This window comes from Protopterus annectens, chromosome 2.part1 (assembly GCF_019279795.1).
Source record: "Protopterus annectens isolate FY-2018-M chromosome 2.part1, PAN1.0, whole genome shotgun sequence".
Classification (NCBI taxonomy): domain Eukaryota; kingdom Metazoa; phylum Chordata; order Ceratodontiformes; family Protopteridae; genus Protopterus; species Protopterus annectens.
The window spans coordinates 1,653,037,515-1,653,056,411 of record NC_056729.1 but is presented as its reverse complement, the minus strand read 5'-3'; the positions used below and the strand labels follow the sequence as shown (position 1 = coordinate 1,653,056,411).

General features: G+C 41.0%; 1 protein-coding gene across 1 annotated transcript; it reads right to left on the bottom strand.

Annotated features, from left to right (window-relative positions):
- Positions 1-3,544: 3,544 nt before the first annotated feature.
- Positions 3,545-4,800, bottom strand: LOC122795007 (extensin-1-like). The gene is made up of 2 exons (XM_044063593.1): positions 4,559-4,800; positions 3,545-4,130 (listed from the first exon to the last, which is right to left on the bottom strand). The coding sequence occupies exons 1-2, from the start codon at positions 4,798-4,800 to the stop codon at positions 3,545-3,547; spliced, it is 828 nt and encodes a 275-aa protein (XP_043919528.1).
- Positions 4,801-18,897: the final 14,097 nt, after the last annotated feature.

Here is an 18,897-nt window from a genome sequence, read left to right as displayed (position 1 = left end):
TTTAAGTGCTTGTGTGTGGATTGCTGGGTTTTTTTTGTGTGCTTGTGATGTGTGTGTGTGTTTCTTGGAACAGCGATTTTTTTTCCCCTGGGAAAAAAATCGCTGTTCTAAGACTTAAGTGTTTTTGTACTTCGTGGTTAGAAGTTCGAACATATGGTGTTCTAACTTCAGCCGTTTCAGTGAACTGATATAGACCCATGCATTTCTACTAATACAAAAGGTGAAAGTTTATAATTATTCATCTTTGGATATTTCTATTGAGATGTGCGACTTTTTTTCCAAAGGGTGGACATTTGTCCCCTCTAGATGGTGAATTATGTTCAAACATTAGTGAACATGAGATTATATGTTCGTAAGTTGAATTTACACTTATTATTTCTCAATGAAGTCTATGTTGATAATCCACTAAGAATAGCCAGTACTTATAACCCCCCTTCATCTTGTTTATTTAAAAATATGTGTGAACTTGATATTAGGGCAGCATTTAACAACAAGAATAAATGTTCTCAGGACAATCTTAATGAAAATGAAAGGATTGTCTTTGAATTTTTGAGAAGTAACCCACATGTGCGTTTTATTAAGCCAGATAAAGGTGGAGGGCTTGTGGTAATAGACCAGTGTGATTATATGAGGAAAATGAAGTGTCTTCTTAATTCAGCTACCTACTAAAAAAGTTCAGTTAATGAAATGAATGTCTTGTATGGTAGGATTCAAAGTTTTATCTATGATCTTTTCTTAGAAGGATCAATTGACATTCGCCAATACAATTTTTTGAATGTGGATTTTCCAAGAATACCTACTATATTTGGTTTGCCTAAGTTGCATAAGGATGTGCATCAACCCCCTCTGCGTCCCCTTGTGGATGGTAGGGGGTCCATTACACATCCTTTGGCTAAATTTGTAGTACAGAATTGAAGAGTATTGTGTATGCTGAACCTTATGTTTGCATTGACTCCTGGGACTTTTTCAAATGGCGGAATGTTTTCCCCTTTAATAAAGATTGGGTGTTTCTTACAATTGATATTAAAGACGTATACACTGTAATCCCACACTCTGTAGGGGAGGAATGGTTCAGTGAGTTTTTGTTACTAAAAGTTTTTTCACAAAACCGTATTAACACATATGAACTCTTGCTGGATTTAGTGTTAAAATCCAACTTTATCGTGTTTGAGAAGGAAATTTATCTCCAGAAAGATGGCATTGCCATGGGTTCGGCATGTGGAGGGTTGTACGCCAACATCATTATGTTGATGTGGGAATATAAATATCTGTTAGCCTCCCCATATGTTTCTGTTTTTGATCTGTATGTTAGATATCAGGACGACATTTTTATTTTATGGTCCGGTGATATTACTTTGATTGACTCCTTCATTTCTTATATCAATAATACTACCAGTTTTCTTAAATTTACTCATGTTGCTGATGTTGCACAAATTCCTTATTTGGATGTGTTAGTGATTAAAGATGTTGTCAATCATAGATAGATGACTAAGATATATCGCAAGCCCACTTATTCAAATTCATTTCTTCCCTTCCATAGCAATCACCCCTTATTTCAAAAACAGGCCATCGTTAAAGGGCAGCTAGTAAGAGCTGCCTGCATGGTCACTGATTGGTGTCATTTTGTTGAAGAGTGTGAATTATTGAAAACAATGATTTTAAATCGGGGATATCCAGAAGTGCTTATTATTGAACTTATAGCGGAAGTGAAAGAAAAAAGAGCTAATGGTTATTTTCAACCTCTTTTGAACAACCATTTAGTTGATACCATTGTGGGTTCGTTGGATATGTCTCATGCGTGTTCCAACACGGAGATTGAACCGAACATGTCTTCATGTTCCTGGTAGTTACATTAAACCTGTGGGTACATTTGGTGCAAACATGTTTGCTAATGCCTTTATTACATCTTTTAGCGATGATGGTTATGCTATTAAAGGAATTCTAATGAAAAATTGGAATGTTTTGCTTAATGATTTTGATGTGAGGGAAAGAGTTGGGGAAAAGCCCACAGTAGTTTTTAAAAAAGGGTTGAATATGAAATTTATATTTGAACACTCTAAATCCTTTATTAACAAAGGATATATGATGAAGTGTGGTGCCTGTGTCTTTTGTAAATGCATTTTAGAAGTAAGTCAAGTTAATATTAATCATCAAACCATTCAAATTCATGCCAAACCTTGTTGTAACACCAAAAAGGTTGTCTGTTGTGCTGTCTGCTAGGTCTGCCCTTGTTTTTATGTAGGCAAGAACGAGTGGAAACCTAAAAAATGGATTGGTTAACATCTGTCTGACATTAGTACAAATAAAGCAACTAGTGCTCTGTTTAGGCACACACATGCCAGTAATGATCGTTCTTTTAAATTTATTGTGGTGCAAACATTATCTGAGTCTGATAGAAGGGGAGCATGGCCATTGCTTCTTGAAAAAGCCGAGCTTTCCCGGCAATTGCGATTAGCGGCTCATTGCTGGCCAGGTTTAAATGAAGCCGCTTTGGTTTTATGTTTACTTAAACTTAAGGCCATTTCCAGGTGATGTGTTGTGTTTTACTTAACCTTTTTATTGAATAGTAAAAGACTTTTTCTGTCATGATGAATTTGCTTTATGTTTAATAAGAAAAGTGGGTCTGATCACGGACTTCATGCTGGGGGGGTGTCTGTTTTAGACTGTGTCATTGGTTATGGTATATAATCCTATTGGTTGTGTTCTGAAGGTGTGTCTGATTACTTGTTTTAATTGTATCAGTACTATTTTAAATGTTTCTGTATAAAGTTTCTGTTTTATCTGATGAAGTTCTGGTCTTGTAGCGGGATGAAATCCTGTGTTTTTTAATTAAAAAGATTATTTTCTATTCAGCAGCTGGATCTGGCTTGAAGTTATTTGTGCTGGATTGTGATCGGAATTTTTCTAAAGGTGATTTCATTCATCTCTGCACGTTGGTTGTTTAGTGGTTTATTCAATTTTGTTATTGAAGTACTTGACTTGGTATTCTGGGTCTTGAATATGTAATAGTAAAACTAACCATTGCAGTACCTTTGACGTAAAGGGAGTGCCTTAGTCAGTAATTATTTCTTTAGGAGTGCCCACTCTGGAGAAAAACAGTATCATTTCTCTGGGTATAGCCTTAGCATTAGCTTTCTGCAATGGCACTGCTTTTAGAAAACTTTGGATCATAGTCCAAAATTACTAGTATGTGCTATCCACTGTAAGATTTTATTAGGAGTTATGCAGTGTCAATCACAGTACATTCAAATGGCTTCTCAATGATAGCCACCGGGGTTTATGGACTGATGTATCCAAGATGGGGTACAGTTTTCTGTCATGCTGGCAGGAAGCACAGAAAATGTCTGTCTTTTTCATTAGTCCTGATTAAAATATGGGTGGCTGTCTTTCTTTGGATTTGTCTATATCCATGTAACCTCCTAATGCATGAAAATAGGCTAACTCATGACTAGGTGTCCTGTAAGACTTTAGTACTAGTAACTGGGCTAGCTCGTGACTAGGTGTCCTGTAAGACTTTGGTACTAGCAACTGGGCTAGCTTATGACTAGGTGGTCCTGTAAGACTTTGGTACTAGCAACTGGGCTAGCTCATGACTAGGTGTCCTGTAAGACTTTGGTACTAGCAACTGGGCTAGCTCATGACTAGGTGTCATGTAAGACTTTGGTACTAGCAAATGGGCTAGCTTATGACTAGGTGTCCTGTAAGACTTTGGTACTAGCAACTGGGCTAGCTCATGACTAGGTGTCCTGTAAGACTTTGGTACTAGCAACTGGGCTAGCTCATGACTAGGTGCCCTGTAAGACTTTGGTACTAGCAACTGTGCTAGCTCATGACTAGGTGCCCTGTAAGACTTTGGTACTAGCAACTGGGCTAGCTCATGACTAGGTGCTCTGTAAGACTTTGGTAATAGCCACTGGGCTAGCTCATGACTAGGTGCCCTGTAAGACTTTGGTACTAGCCACTGGGCTAGCTCATGACTAGGTGCCCTGTAAGACTTTGGTACTAGCCACTGTGCGAGCTCATGACTAGGTGCCCTGTAAGACTTTGGTACTAGCCACTGGGCGAGCTCATGACTAGGTGCCCTGTAAGACTTTGGTTCTAGCCACTGGGCGAGCTCATGACTAGGTACCCTGTAAGACTTTGGTACTAGTCACTGGGCTAGCTCATGACTAGGTGCCCTGTAAGACTTTGGTACTAGCCACTGGGCGAGCTCATGACTAGGTGCCCTGTAAGACTTTGGTACTAGCCACTGGGCGAGCTCATGACTAGGTGCCCTGTAAGACTTTGGTACTAGCCACTGGGCGAGCTCATGACTAGGTGCCCTGTAAGACTTTGGTACTAGCCACTGGGCGAGCTCATGACTAGGTGCCCTGTAAGACTTTGGTACTAGCCACTGGGCTAGATCATGACTAGGTGCCCTGTAAGACTTTGGTACTAGCCACTTGGCTAGCTCATGACTAGGTGCCCTGTAAGACTTTGGTACTAGACACTGGGCTAGCTCATGACTAGGTGCCCTGTAAGACTTTGGGATAGCTCATGACTAGGTGCCCTGTAGGACTTTGCTACTAGCCACTGGGCTAGCTCAGGACCAGGTGCCCGGTAAGACGTTGGTACTAGCCACTGGGCTAGCTCAGGACCAGGTGCCCGGTAAGAATTTGGCACTACCAACTGGGCTAGCTCAGGACCAGGTGTCCTGTAAGATGTTGGTACTAGCAACTGGGCTAGCCCAGGACCAGGTGCCCTGTAAGATGACGGTACTAGCAACTGGGCTAGCTCAGGACTAGGTGCCCTGTAAGACATTGGTACTAACAACTGGGCTAGCTCAGGACTAGGTATCCTGTAAGACTTTGGTACTAGCTGTTGGACATGCACCAGGGATCTAAACTTTATCATCACAATGAACAAAACATGCTGGAGGGATAGGTTCCTGACCCAGAGACTCCCCATACTCTGGAATAGACTGCCCATACATGTCAAGCAGAGCGCCTCATTGGCCCTCTTCAAAAGGAACCTTGATGATTGGATGGGAGATAGGAAATTCACTCCGGGGAACATGTCAGTCGCCCTGCTAGACAGGGGCCCAGAGAAGTAAATATTGGGGGAAGAAATTTCCAGGGAATTGTTATGGCTAGGCTTGCATAGGCCTTAGGGCCGATAGCCTAGTACCAACCTATGAACCTAGTAACTGGGCTAGCTCAGGACTAGGTGTCCTGTGAGACTTTGGTACTAGTAACTGGGCTAGCTCATGACTAGGTGTCCTGTATGACTTTGGTACTAGTACTGGGCTAGCTCATGACTAGGTGTCCTGTAAGACTTTGGTACTAGTAACATGACTAGGTGTCCTGTAAGACTTTGGTTCTAGCAACTGGGCTAACTCATGACTAGGTGTCCTGTAAGACTTTGGTACTAGTAACTGGGCTAGCTCATGACTAGGTGTCCTGTAAGACTTTGGTACTAGTAACTGGGCTAGCTCATGACTAGGTGTCCTGTACGACTTTGGTACTAGTAACTGGGCTAGCTCATGACTAGGTGTCCTGTAAGACTTTGGTACTAGTAACTGGGCTAGCTCATGACTAGGTGTCCTGTAAGACTTTGGTACTAGTAACTGGGTAGCTCATGACTAGGTGTCCTGTAAGACTTTAATACTAGTAACTGGGCTAGCTCATGACTAGGTGTCCTGTACGACTTTGGTACTAGTAACTGGGCTAGCTCATGACTAGGTGTCCTGTAAGACTTTGGTACTAGTAACTGGGTAGCTCATGACTAGGTGTCCTGTAAGACTTTGGTTCTAGCAACTGGGCTAACTCATGACTAGGTGTCCTGTAAAACTTTCGTACTAGTAACTGGGCTAGCTCATGACTAGGTGTCCTGTAAGACTTTGGTACTAGTAACTGGGCTAGCTCATGACTAGGTGTCCTGTAAGACTTTGGTACTAGTAACTGGGCTAGCTCATGACTAGGTGTCCTGTAAGACTTTGGTACTAGTAACTGATGTAGGAATTCTTTCCTGTCCTTAGTTACTCTGCATGAGAGGACAGTTTTCAACTGAAAATAGGGGTATAAAGTAAAGAGAACATTCCGTTCACTATCCTCCCTACAGACCTAGTTGTTTTCTTTTGCCTGCTTAGTGTTATCTTCCCTTTCTACTCCTTTGTAGGAGGCTTATGTCTAAATCTGCTAACTTCATGGGTGGGGAACTTTGGAAGTTATAGCTTCTTCTTCTCCGCAAAAGTACTGTCACTGCAGCCTATTTTATATGTTTCACTTTAACGGGTAGTTTTAGAGAAAAATCACTTTTACTTTCTCTGCTAACTATACAAACTACTTGAGTGCTCAGTTTTTGCTTATCTTGCTCTTTTGTGTCTTAGTTTGAGTAGAGACAACCCCTCTAATTTCTCTTCCCTGCTCTGTGTTGCTGTATCTTTGCAAAGGTTATGTCAGAGTAAACAGTTATTTTCAGGTTAACTCCACTCCTTATTCATCAATGCCTGTTGTTTAGAGTTTGTCTTTACTTATCTGCTTCATAGCAAGAGTAATAGACTCAGAACTCTGCATTCTTCTCTGTCAGTTCCTGTGGTAATGTTTCTTCTATGCTCCTGTGCAGGCATCTCTCTTGGCAGTGATTTTTACTTCATAGTTTTCAATTAGTTCACCATTAGTCCCTATACTGACACCTCTTACAGATTTGGTGTATTTTACTCTATCACAGGAACATTAATGTGATAACAGATGGGATCTTTTTTTACTGACAACAACTAAATGCTGGATTAATTTGCAGCTTCTGTGTTAACCCTCTTCTCCTGATAGTCATTATGGACTTTAATATGGGTATCACTGCTTTGATATCCCCCTCCCCATTCTTGCACCACATGGAAGCATCAAGTTGCTGTTCTGCCTCTTTCTTGCTAACATCATTGCCTGCCACACTAAGTCTTTAGCCCCTCCTCTCTCCACATTTCCCATGGTGCTTACAGTGGAGAAAATCTATTCTTAATATTACACCATTAGTTACATCACAGATTACAGCCACATGGTGTAATAATTGATCTAGAACTATTTACTTTTCTAAATGTGAGGACATTTTTTCTATCATCATTCATGCCTGTTACCTCTTCTTTTTGGTTGTTGTTAATTTTATGCTTGGACAAAACTGTAGCACAAGGGATATTATTGTGTCCTCACAAAAAGGGGTTCTCCATACAATTGAGTACAATGCCCCCTTTGGTATGTATCTAACCAGGCATATTCAACAATTGGAACATCCACAGAAGGTCCTCACTAAAAGAATAAAGTATGTAAGTAACATGTCCTATGCAGACCACCTTTAGGCCCCATCCCTGTATTCTATCTCCTACAGGCTGTTGAGAGGAGATCTATGTGAGGCATACAAGGTATTGTCAGACCCCACTCTGATGGACCTTCCATATATCTGCAAAACAAACATCAGAATTACTCATTCTAAAGACTTAATGCTTGTCTGTGATGTAAATATGGCCTGCTTCAGAGACAAATATGAATCCAAGAGACTACCTTGTCTCTTGAACAGGCTCCCCATCCATGTGAAGCAGAGTTCCTCCCTAACCCAATTCAAGTGCAACTTGGACAGTTGGATGGGGAACAGGAAATTCATCTCTGGTTTGGCACCTATATCTCTAATTGACACAGGTAGCCCGTAAATGGTTCATCTCCCTAACCCCTGCCTACTCCCATAAAGGGTACCAGAACTTGCCAAACATTTGGGATGTATCGCTAGGGTTAAATAGGGCCTTGTGGTCATTAGCCTAGTAAACACCTGTGAACAGTTCTCAGATGGGAGTCCATTCTGTGCAGAATCAGCATGTTCTCCCTATATTCACATCAGTTTTCTGTAGGTACTCCTGTTTTCTCCCAACTTCTAAAGACACAAGATGAACAGATTGGCACCTCTGAATTCTTTCTCCTAGTGATCGTGTGGCATGTGACTGATATAGCGATCTTCAGGCAATTTCCTGGCACCTCTTTTTGAACCTCCAAATGAGGATCTAACTTCTTGTCTTTTGATTGCAGGCTACCTCCATAAATACCACTGACGCTTGAAATTTTCTAGGTAATACAAATTAATTTCCTGATTAACATTTTGAGAGAATTTTCCATAGACCAGTCAAATGCCTTATACTTAAAGCCTGAATACAGATTTACTGCACACAGACAGACATACATCATTTTGTGTGCATCATATTTTCTGTAGAAGTAGAAGATGAATATTCTTGCCTCTTGTAATTGTAAAAGTGATTGTGCATACTTTTTCTTTGTTTGCACAGTATTTGCTGCCTTTGTCGTTCTCTTCAGTCAGTGGCCATAGCAACACACAGGTACAAATTTATTCCTAGTTGTAGTCACAGGAAGCTAGTTCCTATGATTAGTTTCCTGTAAATTTCTCTTATCATGCTGATCAAGTTCTTTACAATGACTGATTTTTGCCTTGTATTTCAGCATTCAAAAACAGATTTTAATAATCTTTATAATCATTTGTTTGTTTTTCCATTCCTTATTTTCTTTTTAAACATTTTCTTTTTCCTCATCCTCTGATATATCATTGCTTTTTAGACGTTGTTTATTCTGTCGTACATAAAAAAATCACCTGTTTACAATACATTTCCATTTTTTATTTACATTCTATTTCAATTATTTAAATTATTTGTTTTTTTTACAGTAATTTCATATCTGGGTATGTTAAAACCTTTCTCTATTCCCTTGGACTACTGTTCTATCTCTGCCTTATTTTCAGCATCCCTTCTTGTCATTCTGTTCTCCACTGTATTGTCTCTCTCTCTCGGTCTCTTTTTTTTTTTTTTTTTTCATGAAGGTATTCGTAACCCGTTTCACTCCTTAATTGGTTTTCAGTCCTTTAGGCTTCCCCTTACCTTCTAAGTTTTCATTATTAAATATTTCTGACATGGTATACGTTTTCTACCAAATGAATGTAAAGTGCTTCCCATACGCAGACCCATTCTCATTATGTTTTCTGCACGTAATGTTATTCATTCCCAGTCCAAGTACAATCAAAGGGCAAGACTCAATACAATCTAAAGAATACATATTTTCACAGTCTGTTTTTGCATCTATAGCCTGACCTTACTCAGCCTACAAAATACACTTGCCCAACATCCTTATTGAAGTCAAACCTGTTGGGTAGATGTTCCCCTTAGTCCATATAGCCATGGTTTCACTCTGTCTCTATGCACTACTTTCTACAACAAAGTCATCCGCTGTAGTTTGTATATGCCACAAACAATTTTCCTTCACTTTCCATAGCAGGTATGGTGATGTTCTTTCACACCTTCATTACAAAAGAAAGTTGCACTTTTTAAATAGTTTTATGGTGATGTTGGAGCTCTGTGATGATCCTTACAATGTGTGCTAGACAGATCATAGCTGTATGAACATAAATATATTTTCCCATAATGCACTGGGCTCTGTGTTACGATGACTGTAATCCTGACAAGAAGTACATATTTCAGTGCTATGCTGTTGCATGCAACGGTTATAGAAAAATAAATGCAACAAGTTGGTACATACTAATTCTAGTCCTCTGACCCCCTACTCTCTTAAAGTAAGCACAAAGCGTGATAGGGTACTGGAAATGGATACTTTTAGTAATGAATTACGAGGAAAACTGCTAATCTAAGTAGGAAATCTGCTAATGTTCAGACTGCTAAGAAACTCATGAGAATCTGCATAACAGTGTCATGAGAAGCCCTACTAATGATTCTAACATTTTGGCATTGTACTGACTCTGGCAAAGATGCAGCTGGTGAGAAAGAAGAGAACAAAAGAGGTTTAAAATGACCCTGTTTGATCCATCAGGACTATGTGACTAATCGGAGCACAGCTCTTTGTCCAGCCTGACTGCAACTCTAGAGCATGCAAAGAGTGATAGAAAGTTCTGGTAAACTTTTTACTATATGGTATGGGCAGAAATGTTAAGAGAACTGTTGGATGAAAGAATGATTCCATAAATGTACCTAGTAAGGGGGGCGAGTTTATTATGACATTAGTAAGAGTCAGTGTAGTACTGAGAGGTTTATTCATTTCACAAGTGGATAAGCCCAGTGGACATAAGGGTCCCTTTTCAGGGGTGACCCAGGATCTCCACCAGGTTAAATGACTTGCTTAGAAGTTATACAGTAGACAATTGGAGGTGGAAGGAATCAAACCATATACCCCCTAGGTACAAGAACAACCTCAGTGCAGAGGACAAAGGTTCTGATCTGCAACAAGCTGCCCATTTGGAGTTACTGTAGTTGAGCAGATAAGAGAAATTATTGCCGTAAATATCGCAGTCTGTGAAGTTCCACAAAACTGCAGTTAGAGTAGGGTTGCCACCTTTTCAGCGGGCCAAAGTGGGACATGGGGGTGTGGCCAATATGACACTGGCCACACCCTCTACCATGACATCACCACAGGAACGGTGAAGGAGATGCTGTTATGGGTACGACGGATGGCTGCTGGAGTAGCTAGCTAGCTGGCTGCTGGAGTGGCTTGTTGGTTGGCTGCTGAAGTGGCTAGCTGGCCAGCTGCTGGAGTGGCTAGCTGACTGGCTGGCCGGTTGCTGGAGTGGCTAGCTGGATGGATGACTGACTGGATGGATGGCTGGCTGGATGAATGGATAGATGGCTGGATGAAAGGATAAATGGATGGATGGATGGATGGATGGCTGGCTGGCTGGATGGATGGATGGCTGGCTGGAAGAATGGCTGGCTGGCTGCATGAATGGATGGATGGCTGGCTGGATGGATGGCTGGCTGAATGGATGGCTGACTGGCTGGCTGCATGAAAGGATGGCTGGCTGGCTGGTTGGAAGAATGGCTGGCTGAATGGATGGGTGGCTGACTGGTTGGCTGCATGGATGGCTGGTTGAATGAATGGATGGCTGACTGGTTAAATGAATGAATGGATGGCTGGTTGGATGAATGGCTGGATGGCTAGCTGCATGAATAGATGGATGGCTGGCTGGCTGGCTGGTTGAAAGAATGGATGGATGACTCTATGAATGGATGAATGGCTAACTGACTGGCTTGTTAGAAAAAAAAAAATCTCGTTTTTTTTTTTTTTTAACGGCTGTAGAAGCGCTTAAAACAAAGCGCTCCTACAGCCATGATCTTTGCAGGGCTCTTCCTGCCCCAATCCCCACCCCTTTCATGAATTGCAGCCAATTGCTGCATGAATTACAGCACCCGGACCTAACAGGCAGCAGCTTTGCCTGCAGGTCTGGGTTGGTGACGTAACTGAATTACCATGGAAAAGCCGGAAGTAATTGCAGCTTTTCCAAGGCAATGCAGTGCGATTGAAAAACGGGACTTTTCAAGTCCCACTACTTTCCACAGTGGGCAACGGGATGAGGCAGCTCAACCCGTGAGTATCCTGCTGACAATGGGACGGATGGCAACCTTAACTTAGAGCCAAATTTAATGTTAGAACAAATTGTCCACCTTTCTGAATAAATTAAAAAGCAATCTTAGATATATGAGAAGCAAGATATATGAGTTTAGTTAAGCAGAAACCATGTAATAATCAGGGGAAGAAGCAAGTGCAAATGTGCAAGTGATAAAAAAACTGAATGCAACTAAGGGAAATGTACTAGATGCAATCATGTATGTGAATTACAGATGTGTCTGGCATAAATCAGAATATATCATAAATGCAATAAATGGGACATTTTGCTGTTTTGTGCAAAATTAAGGTGGCCAAAGGGGTAATAACAGAGGCTAAAAATGAAGAGAATGTAAATGATGCTTCCTTTTGTAGTTCCGTGAGTAAACAGTTTGACCCTGATGAGGACGTGCATGTCAGACATCCGCTTTATGGTGTCCCAGCAAGATTTAAGTTACACGCTGGAGCATTATGTCACTTAGCTGTTCAGTCACATGGTGCATGTAAAAGAATTTTATAATGTCTGCAGTTGGTCAAGTCAGAAACATAGGTATGCTGCTGTTGTGGAAAGCTCAGATATCCGGGTAGTCTCTAGCCAAGAATAAGTGGAAAGGGCACAGATATGAGTTTTGCATCTATGTGATGTTGGGTTCTTATGCAAATAATCTGTTGAGTAGAGAGCCACTTTATGTAAATTATGTTTAATTGCCAAAAATGAAGTAATAAGAGCTGACATGATTAGTGATGTTGGACTCTCTAAACGTGAGCCAATAAAGATTTGCCTAAAACCAGGGGCTGTTTAGTATGCCATCATTCCTCCATCAGCCCCACCATTAATAATCTATCATTCCTCCATCAGCCCCACCATTAATAATCCATTCCAAAGCAGAAGAACATTTTAATTGCATGCAGTCTCTTGTGGAAATGGGAGAGTTATATAACCTACATACTGGTGTTTTCCAGCAGTAGAAATCATTATCATCAGCAGCCCCCATTTTCCCTTTTCTACATGGGGTTGGGGTACAGTGATAACTGTCTCCATCTCTCTCAACTGAGTGCTACACTTCTGGGTTCGACACTCCTGTCTGACTGTTGCACGTCTTCTCTCACACAATCCATCCACCTCTTTGTGGGGCACCATTGTTTTCACTTACCATTTTTCTGTCTGTGCCAAATCTTCTTCACCAGATTGTCTTCTGCTTTTCTGCACATGGGCCTGAACCACCGTAATCTGTTCTCTTTGATCTTTTCTGTAATTGGAGCTACTTTGGCTTCTGCTGTTATGTCTTCAGTTCTTTGTCTATCCCACAGTGTGCATCCTACAATCCTTCTCAAGCATCTCATTTCCATCACCTATAGCTTCTTCATCTGCTCTGCCTTTACTGACCAGGTTTCCATACTGTTCAGTAGTACTGGTCGCATCACTGTTTTGTGTGCCTTACATTCCATCTTCTTTGGCATTCTTCTGCCATAGACTACACCTGATACACTGTGCCAGTTGGTTACAGCCTCTCTTATTCTAGCTTTGACCTCTTCATTCAGACTTCCCTTCTCCTCAGCCACCCCTCCCAGATACTAGAAGCTGTTAATCTGTTCCACTATCTTCCCTTCTACCTCATTTCTTCTGATTTCCCCAATTTGGTGCCATTACCACTATCTTCTATGTACATAGTTTCATCCCATGTGCCTTCAGTTTTGCATGCCATTCCCCTATCCTTTGCTGAAGTTTTTGCTCATAGTCTGCCTGTAATGGCACATCATCTACAATACAGTAACTTTGTTGATTTGTCCCCTTTGACATGTTTGCTAATGTAGTCCATCACCAAGTATGAACAGTAGTGGGCTCAGAGATGAACCCTGGTGCACATCCACTCCCACTGGGAACCCCTCTTTGAGACTGAACACTGTTTGTACTTGAGTCATTGGATCCTTGTACATAGCCTGCACTAATTTTACCAATGTTTCTGGGACTTTGAACCACTACAGTACTGCCCAAAACAGGTCTCTTGGGACATTGTCATATGCTTTCTACAAGTTTAAGAATGCCTAATTGGACTCTTTCCTCATCTTTGCTTCTTCTGAACTATTTATTTCACTACAAACATTGGGTCAGTTGTGCTGATCTGATCTGAATCCAAACTGCTCATCTCCCATCTTACTTTTTACTACTCTACATATCCATTTATCAATCACCCATACCACTCAACTGTCCAGATTTTTGCAGAATGTCCAGATTTTTCTTATTATTTTTTGGTCTATTCCGCCAAACAATTGTGGCTTTCTGGCAAACCACTATGCATTGAAGTCACTGTGTGTGTGTGTGTGTGTGTGTCTTTCGGCTTTTCCCGGTTAGGGGTCGCCACAGCGGAACTCCGGTCCGCTAATGATTGGCAGTAGAGTTTTACATGCTGGCTTGCCGGGCCTAACGCACAACCTTCAACGAAGGAACGCCCATTCACGCATGTCGTCACACAGTAGACGCTTTAACTGAGAATCGAACGGGCAACGTCTAACTGTGAGGCGACAACGCTACCGCAGCACCACCACCGCGTATATTATGCATTGAAGTCACTAAATAATACTAAATAATGACAGACAGTTTGAGTTTCAGATTTCAAACCCTTCAGAAAATATATAATGGTGCCAAATCTGTTATTCTGTTAACTTTCTAAGTTTATAGGAATAATATTTAAAATCTGTCCCTATTTTTGGGCTTTTGCCCCCCTCATTTTTTCTGGTTTTGACAAGATTTTTGGTGCTGTGAGGTTGAGAGATATGTAATCACCTTCTCCAGAACTTTCATGCAGTGTGACAGGAGGTTCATACCTCTCTACTGCCCACAGTTGCGGATGTCCCCTTTGTTCCTGTACACTGGCAAGAGTATGCTTATTCTCCAGTCAGCAGGGATACCTTCAGGAGCCATTTCTCACCTGTCTCACCCAGAGTCTTTATCATATCTGCATTGACCTCATCTGAGCTTGTTGCTTTCCCTGACTTCATTTTTGTCAGTGCTATTCTTTCTTTTTCTAAGGTGGGCTCCTCTTCTTCTCTTATGGTAGACTGTTTCTGGGGCAGTACAGCTTCTGTGAGGTTTTCTTCATTCAGAAGCTGCTGGAAATACTCCTTCCTTCTGCTTTTGATATCCTGTGGACTGGAGAGCAGGTTGTTGCTGGCATTCCTTATGAAGGATATCTGACTATCTTTTTTATCTTTCTGTCTTTTCTTTCAACTAGGAGACCAGTTGGCATAATGGTTAAGGTGTTCACCTCCTGTGCATAAGGCGTAAGGTTTGATCTTAATCTCATACCATGTCTTTTTGGAGTTTGCATGTTCTCTTGTCTCTGTGGGTTCCTCCCACCTCCAAATAACATGCTGAGTGTTTCAGTCTCAAATTTACCAATGAATGGAGTTGTGGGCAGCAGCACAGACTCTACATGGTGCCTTATAGGGGGAAGAGTTGTATAGATCAACTGCTTTGGACATCTCCTGTGGTGCACAGTTTCCACAAAATAGGAGAAGAGGGATCACAACTATGCACTGTGACAGGGCTAGGCACTCGATGGTGTAAAACATGGCTCTAGGTGATCTAGTCAATGGTAGAAATAATAACAAAAAGTATCAGAGTGAGAATTTAACTTGAAACACCTAAATCATAGCTGTCCAACAGGCAGCCCACCAAAGCCTTTTATGTATGTGTTTGTATGGATGCAGTACTGGTGTGTGAGTCGTTTGTAAGAATGATGCGGTCTTTGTTCATAGGTTCATAGATTAGTACTAGGCTAACTGCGAGTGGGAGGATGGCATAATGGTTAAGGTGTTTACCTGGCAAACACAAGGTGCAGGATTTGATTCTCACTTGGGGTAATTGGCTAAGCTTAAAATGGCCCACAAGGGGCAATTAGCCTAATACTAACCTATGAACCTATGCCCTTGCAAGCCATTTTAAGCCTAGCCAATTATCCCTTGTGAGACTCAAGCCCTGCACCTTGTGTTTGTAAGGCAAACACCTTAACCATTAGGCCACCCTACTGTGAAGTGGAGAAGCAGAGGCTGTGTGTTTGTTTGTATGAATATGATGCTGCTGTATGAGATTTGTGTTGCATGACTGATGTAGGCCTGTGTGAAAATTGCATTGCATGTGCATGATGTGTGTGTGTGTGTGTGTGTGTGTGTGTGTGTGTGTGTGTGTGTGTGTGTGTGTGTGTGTGTGTGTATATGCATCTGTGGGTGGGTATATTTATACAACTCAACCTGTAGAAACTGAAAACAGGAACAAAGGCCCTTGTCCACATTTTTAGCTGGATGTTCCTACTGTTCGTCTATGTGTGAATGAGTGTATGATGAGTTTGTGTTTATGTGGGGGAGGGTTGTACCCACTGAGACAATCCATTTGAAATCTGATGAGAATTATGCACCTAGGTCATAATGTCTAGCCAAAGAGATAACTTCTTAGAAAGAACTGCAAAGACGTGTTAACATAATAGGCAAAATTATCTGCTTGTAGTTGACTATTATACAAGAGATATTGAAATGAACTTGTCAAAAGTAACCACTCAACAAGTAGCAGTCACTGACAATACAACTTAATGTTTTTGGAGTTTCATAAATTCACAAAGGATTATTGGTTTGCCCATACAACTCATATGTGAAAATTTTCACAAGCAATCTGTGCTGCAGAGGCCAGTACAAACAATTCTTAATCAAGGAAATCTGCAATAAGCACCAAACAGTGCAACAAGGGTGAGACCTTCTTAAGTACTGGTGGGTCATCAGATTCTAAAGCCCCAGCATAACTGATGCTGGGTAAAGGATCTGAATGATTAGTACAATCCTTAAGACAAAACTGTAGCTAAAGACTATGCCATATAAGACTACCAAACAAAGTAACCAAATGAAGAAATCTGTAGACTAACATTTGGCAGAATGGTGAAGGTATTTATCTTACAGACCCAAGGTACAGGGTTTGATTCTCACATGAGGTAATTGGTTAGGCTCAAAATGACCCAGAAGGACAGTTAGCCTAGTACTATTCTATGAAAGTCATAAAAAAGGTATTCAGTTTGTTCTTTGCCTGACGTGAACCAAGGTCAGGCAGTTTCTTTCAAATTAGATGGTGAAAAGAGATATGGGAGTCAATAGGTGTAACTTTGCCAGATATGCAGAACCAAGACTGTATATGGTCCTAACCCATGATGGAGTTGTAATAGGGATAACTTGGAGGTGTATTCAGGCCATTCATAAGATGCCTAAACTGAGTAAATTATTACAACTGGAGGAACAATTGCCATGACTGTGAGAATTTAAAGAAGTGACAGAATCCTGTGTCAGTGTCTTTAGAGGCTGGAGGCTGGCTTAATCATGCTGTACTTGAAAATGACATTTTAATTAATATACTGACCTGTCATGTAAAACAAACTACCCATGCCCAGTACTTCCCTAGACATGATATAAGGCTTCTAGTGAGGTACTGAGACCTGCTGTGGTTCCAAGAACAGATACATAATGAAATGGCTGCTAACAGAAAAGTATGTTTAGAGACTGTAAAAGCCTAAATATTTTTGTGATAAAACTATTATGATGTACAAATTTACATAATGTCTTAAAATCAAAACAGAATTTCATTCTCTTCCCAAAGGAGGGGAAATATGGTGATGCCTGATAACCACAATGATCGGTGAGATCAGTGATTGACTGATCAAGTCCATATAAACCTAAAAGAGTTACCCATAGTGTACCTGGGCTGTGTTGAAATGGCTGTGATCCTGGCAAGACATTCATGTTTCAGTGTTATGCTTTTGGTTGCAACTGATGTGGGAAATAAATGCACTGAAGTGGTGCACACTAATTATGGTTACCCGAGTGAACAGTGTCTTAAATTAAGTATGAAATGTGACCGTTTTCATACTTCAACTACGATCAAGATGACTAATGCATCTGACCATGCAGAACATTTCTTAAAACATTCCTAGAGATGTGGTATCCAAAAAAGTATAATACAATAGTATCCTAATCCAAACGGATACAAGTAATTTATGTTAACCTCAGTTAAGTCCTGAACAAAGTATTCTAGGGGAACCTGACTGCTGGTGTTTCATTGCACCTCATTGCTCATGGTGTTACTGTCGCCTTTGGGACAGGGGGGTTGATGATCAAGCACATTATGAATCAGCCATGACCCCCTTGTTTCAGTAGCTGTTACAGATTCCTGTACCTATGAACTGGCTATTGGTTTCATCCATCTGACCCTCTGCAGTGCCTTTCCCAGGTATCCTCATTTAGAATTTGCAGCAAGAGTGATTGTCTTCCTCATAAAATCTTTGCTGTTTTCACCACATTATACTTGCCAAAATAAGCAATCTCATTGTGTGCTGTTTCTCTGTTTCCTGCTGCAGCATTCAGTTTTTCTCAGTTTCCCTGACTTGCATGATTTCTGTGCAATTTACAAGTTTTCACTGACGTCTTCCTATATCACCCTTGGTGGCCACAACATCATTAACTTTACTAAGCTCTCTCTACCACATACTATCAAATCAATCACTTCATCTTGGATTCCTCTCTTTCTAAAACTAGGCTTTTCAGCTGGTCAGCAGTGTCTGTAATGTGCCCATTTCCACATTTCTCCTGCAACCCTTCCACAGAACAAGATGCACCTTCAATTGTTTTCCTCAGCAAGTTGCTACACTGGAAGTATGTTTCTGTTTTCCAAGCATAAAGATCTCCTTACTGGTGTTTAGCTGAGTTGTCGCAGTGTCTTAGATTTCCCCCAACTCACCGTAAGCAACACAGTTTATTTCTCTTGAAGGAGGGCCTATGATTCAGTAGGATATACATATTCAGAAAAATGCAGTACACATTCCTTTTGTAACTGGATGCCCTATATAATGACATGATTTTAAATGATTACCTTGTGTATTAGAGCAATTTGGCTGCATCTTTGTAATCTGCACACATCAGAGTGCAGGTGAAGTATTCTTCTGTTTTCTCAATCTTCTTCGGTGACAATTTTTACAGAATAGTTAATCAGCATAAATCCCAGGAGGACTTGTGACAATGATGAAAGGAGTGTTCTTTTCCTTTTTCCCAGAATCCCACAGGGATACAGTGAGTGTTCATCAGTAATATCTGGCATCTTTCTTCCTGTAGGACTTGCATCCACATAGCAATGTGCTTCTAAGCCACAGTTCCCATTCAGAGTCCTGTGTGTAAAGCACACTACCAGCTACTTGCTAGTCAAGCAGAACGTTGTCACCAAAGATATACTTTAGCCCTTCTGCAGAAGTCAAGATATGCCCTGATTTTGCTGTGCTATTTAAAAAAAGTCTTAAACCTTTTGCCACTCAGGAAAATGTCAGTGAAGTCATATACAAACCTCCCACTCCTTCCAAAAATCATCAAACAAATGTTTTAGTGAATTCTCTGCACTTGGGTGCCTGGCTGATTCTCTGATGGTATGATCATTTTTCTAAATTTGGACCACATGTATCAT

Excerpts from the sequence above, each read along its gene's own strand:
- LOC122795007 (XM_044063593.1), bottom strand. The coding sequence starts at position 4,800 with ATGTCTTACAGGGCACCTAGTCCTGAGCTAGCCCAGTTGCTAGTACCG. Across the intron at positions 4,131-4,558 it reads GCCCAGTGGCTAGTAGCAAA|GGTACCTAGTCATGAGCTCG; the intron begins GTCCTACAGGGC and ends AAAGTCTTACAG.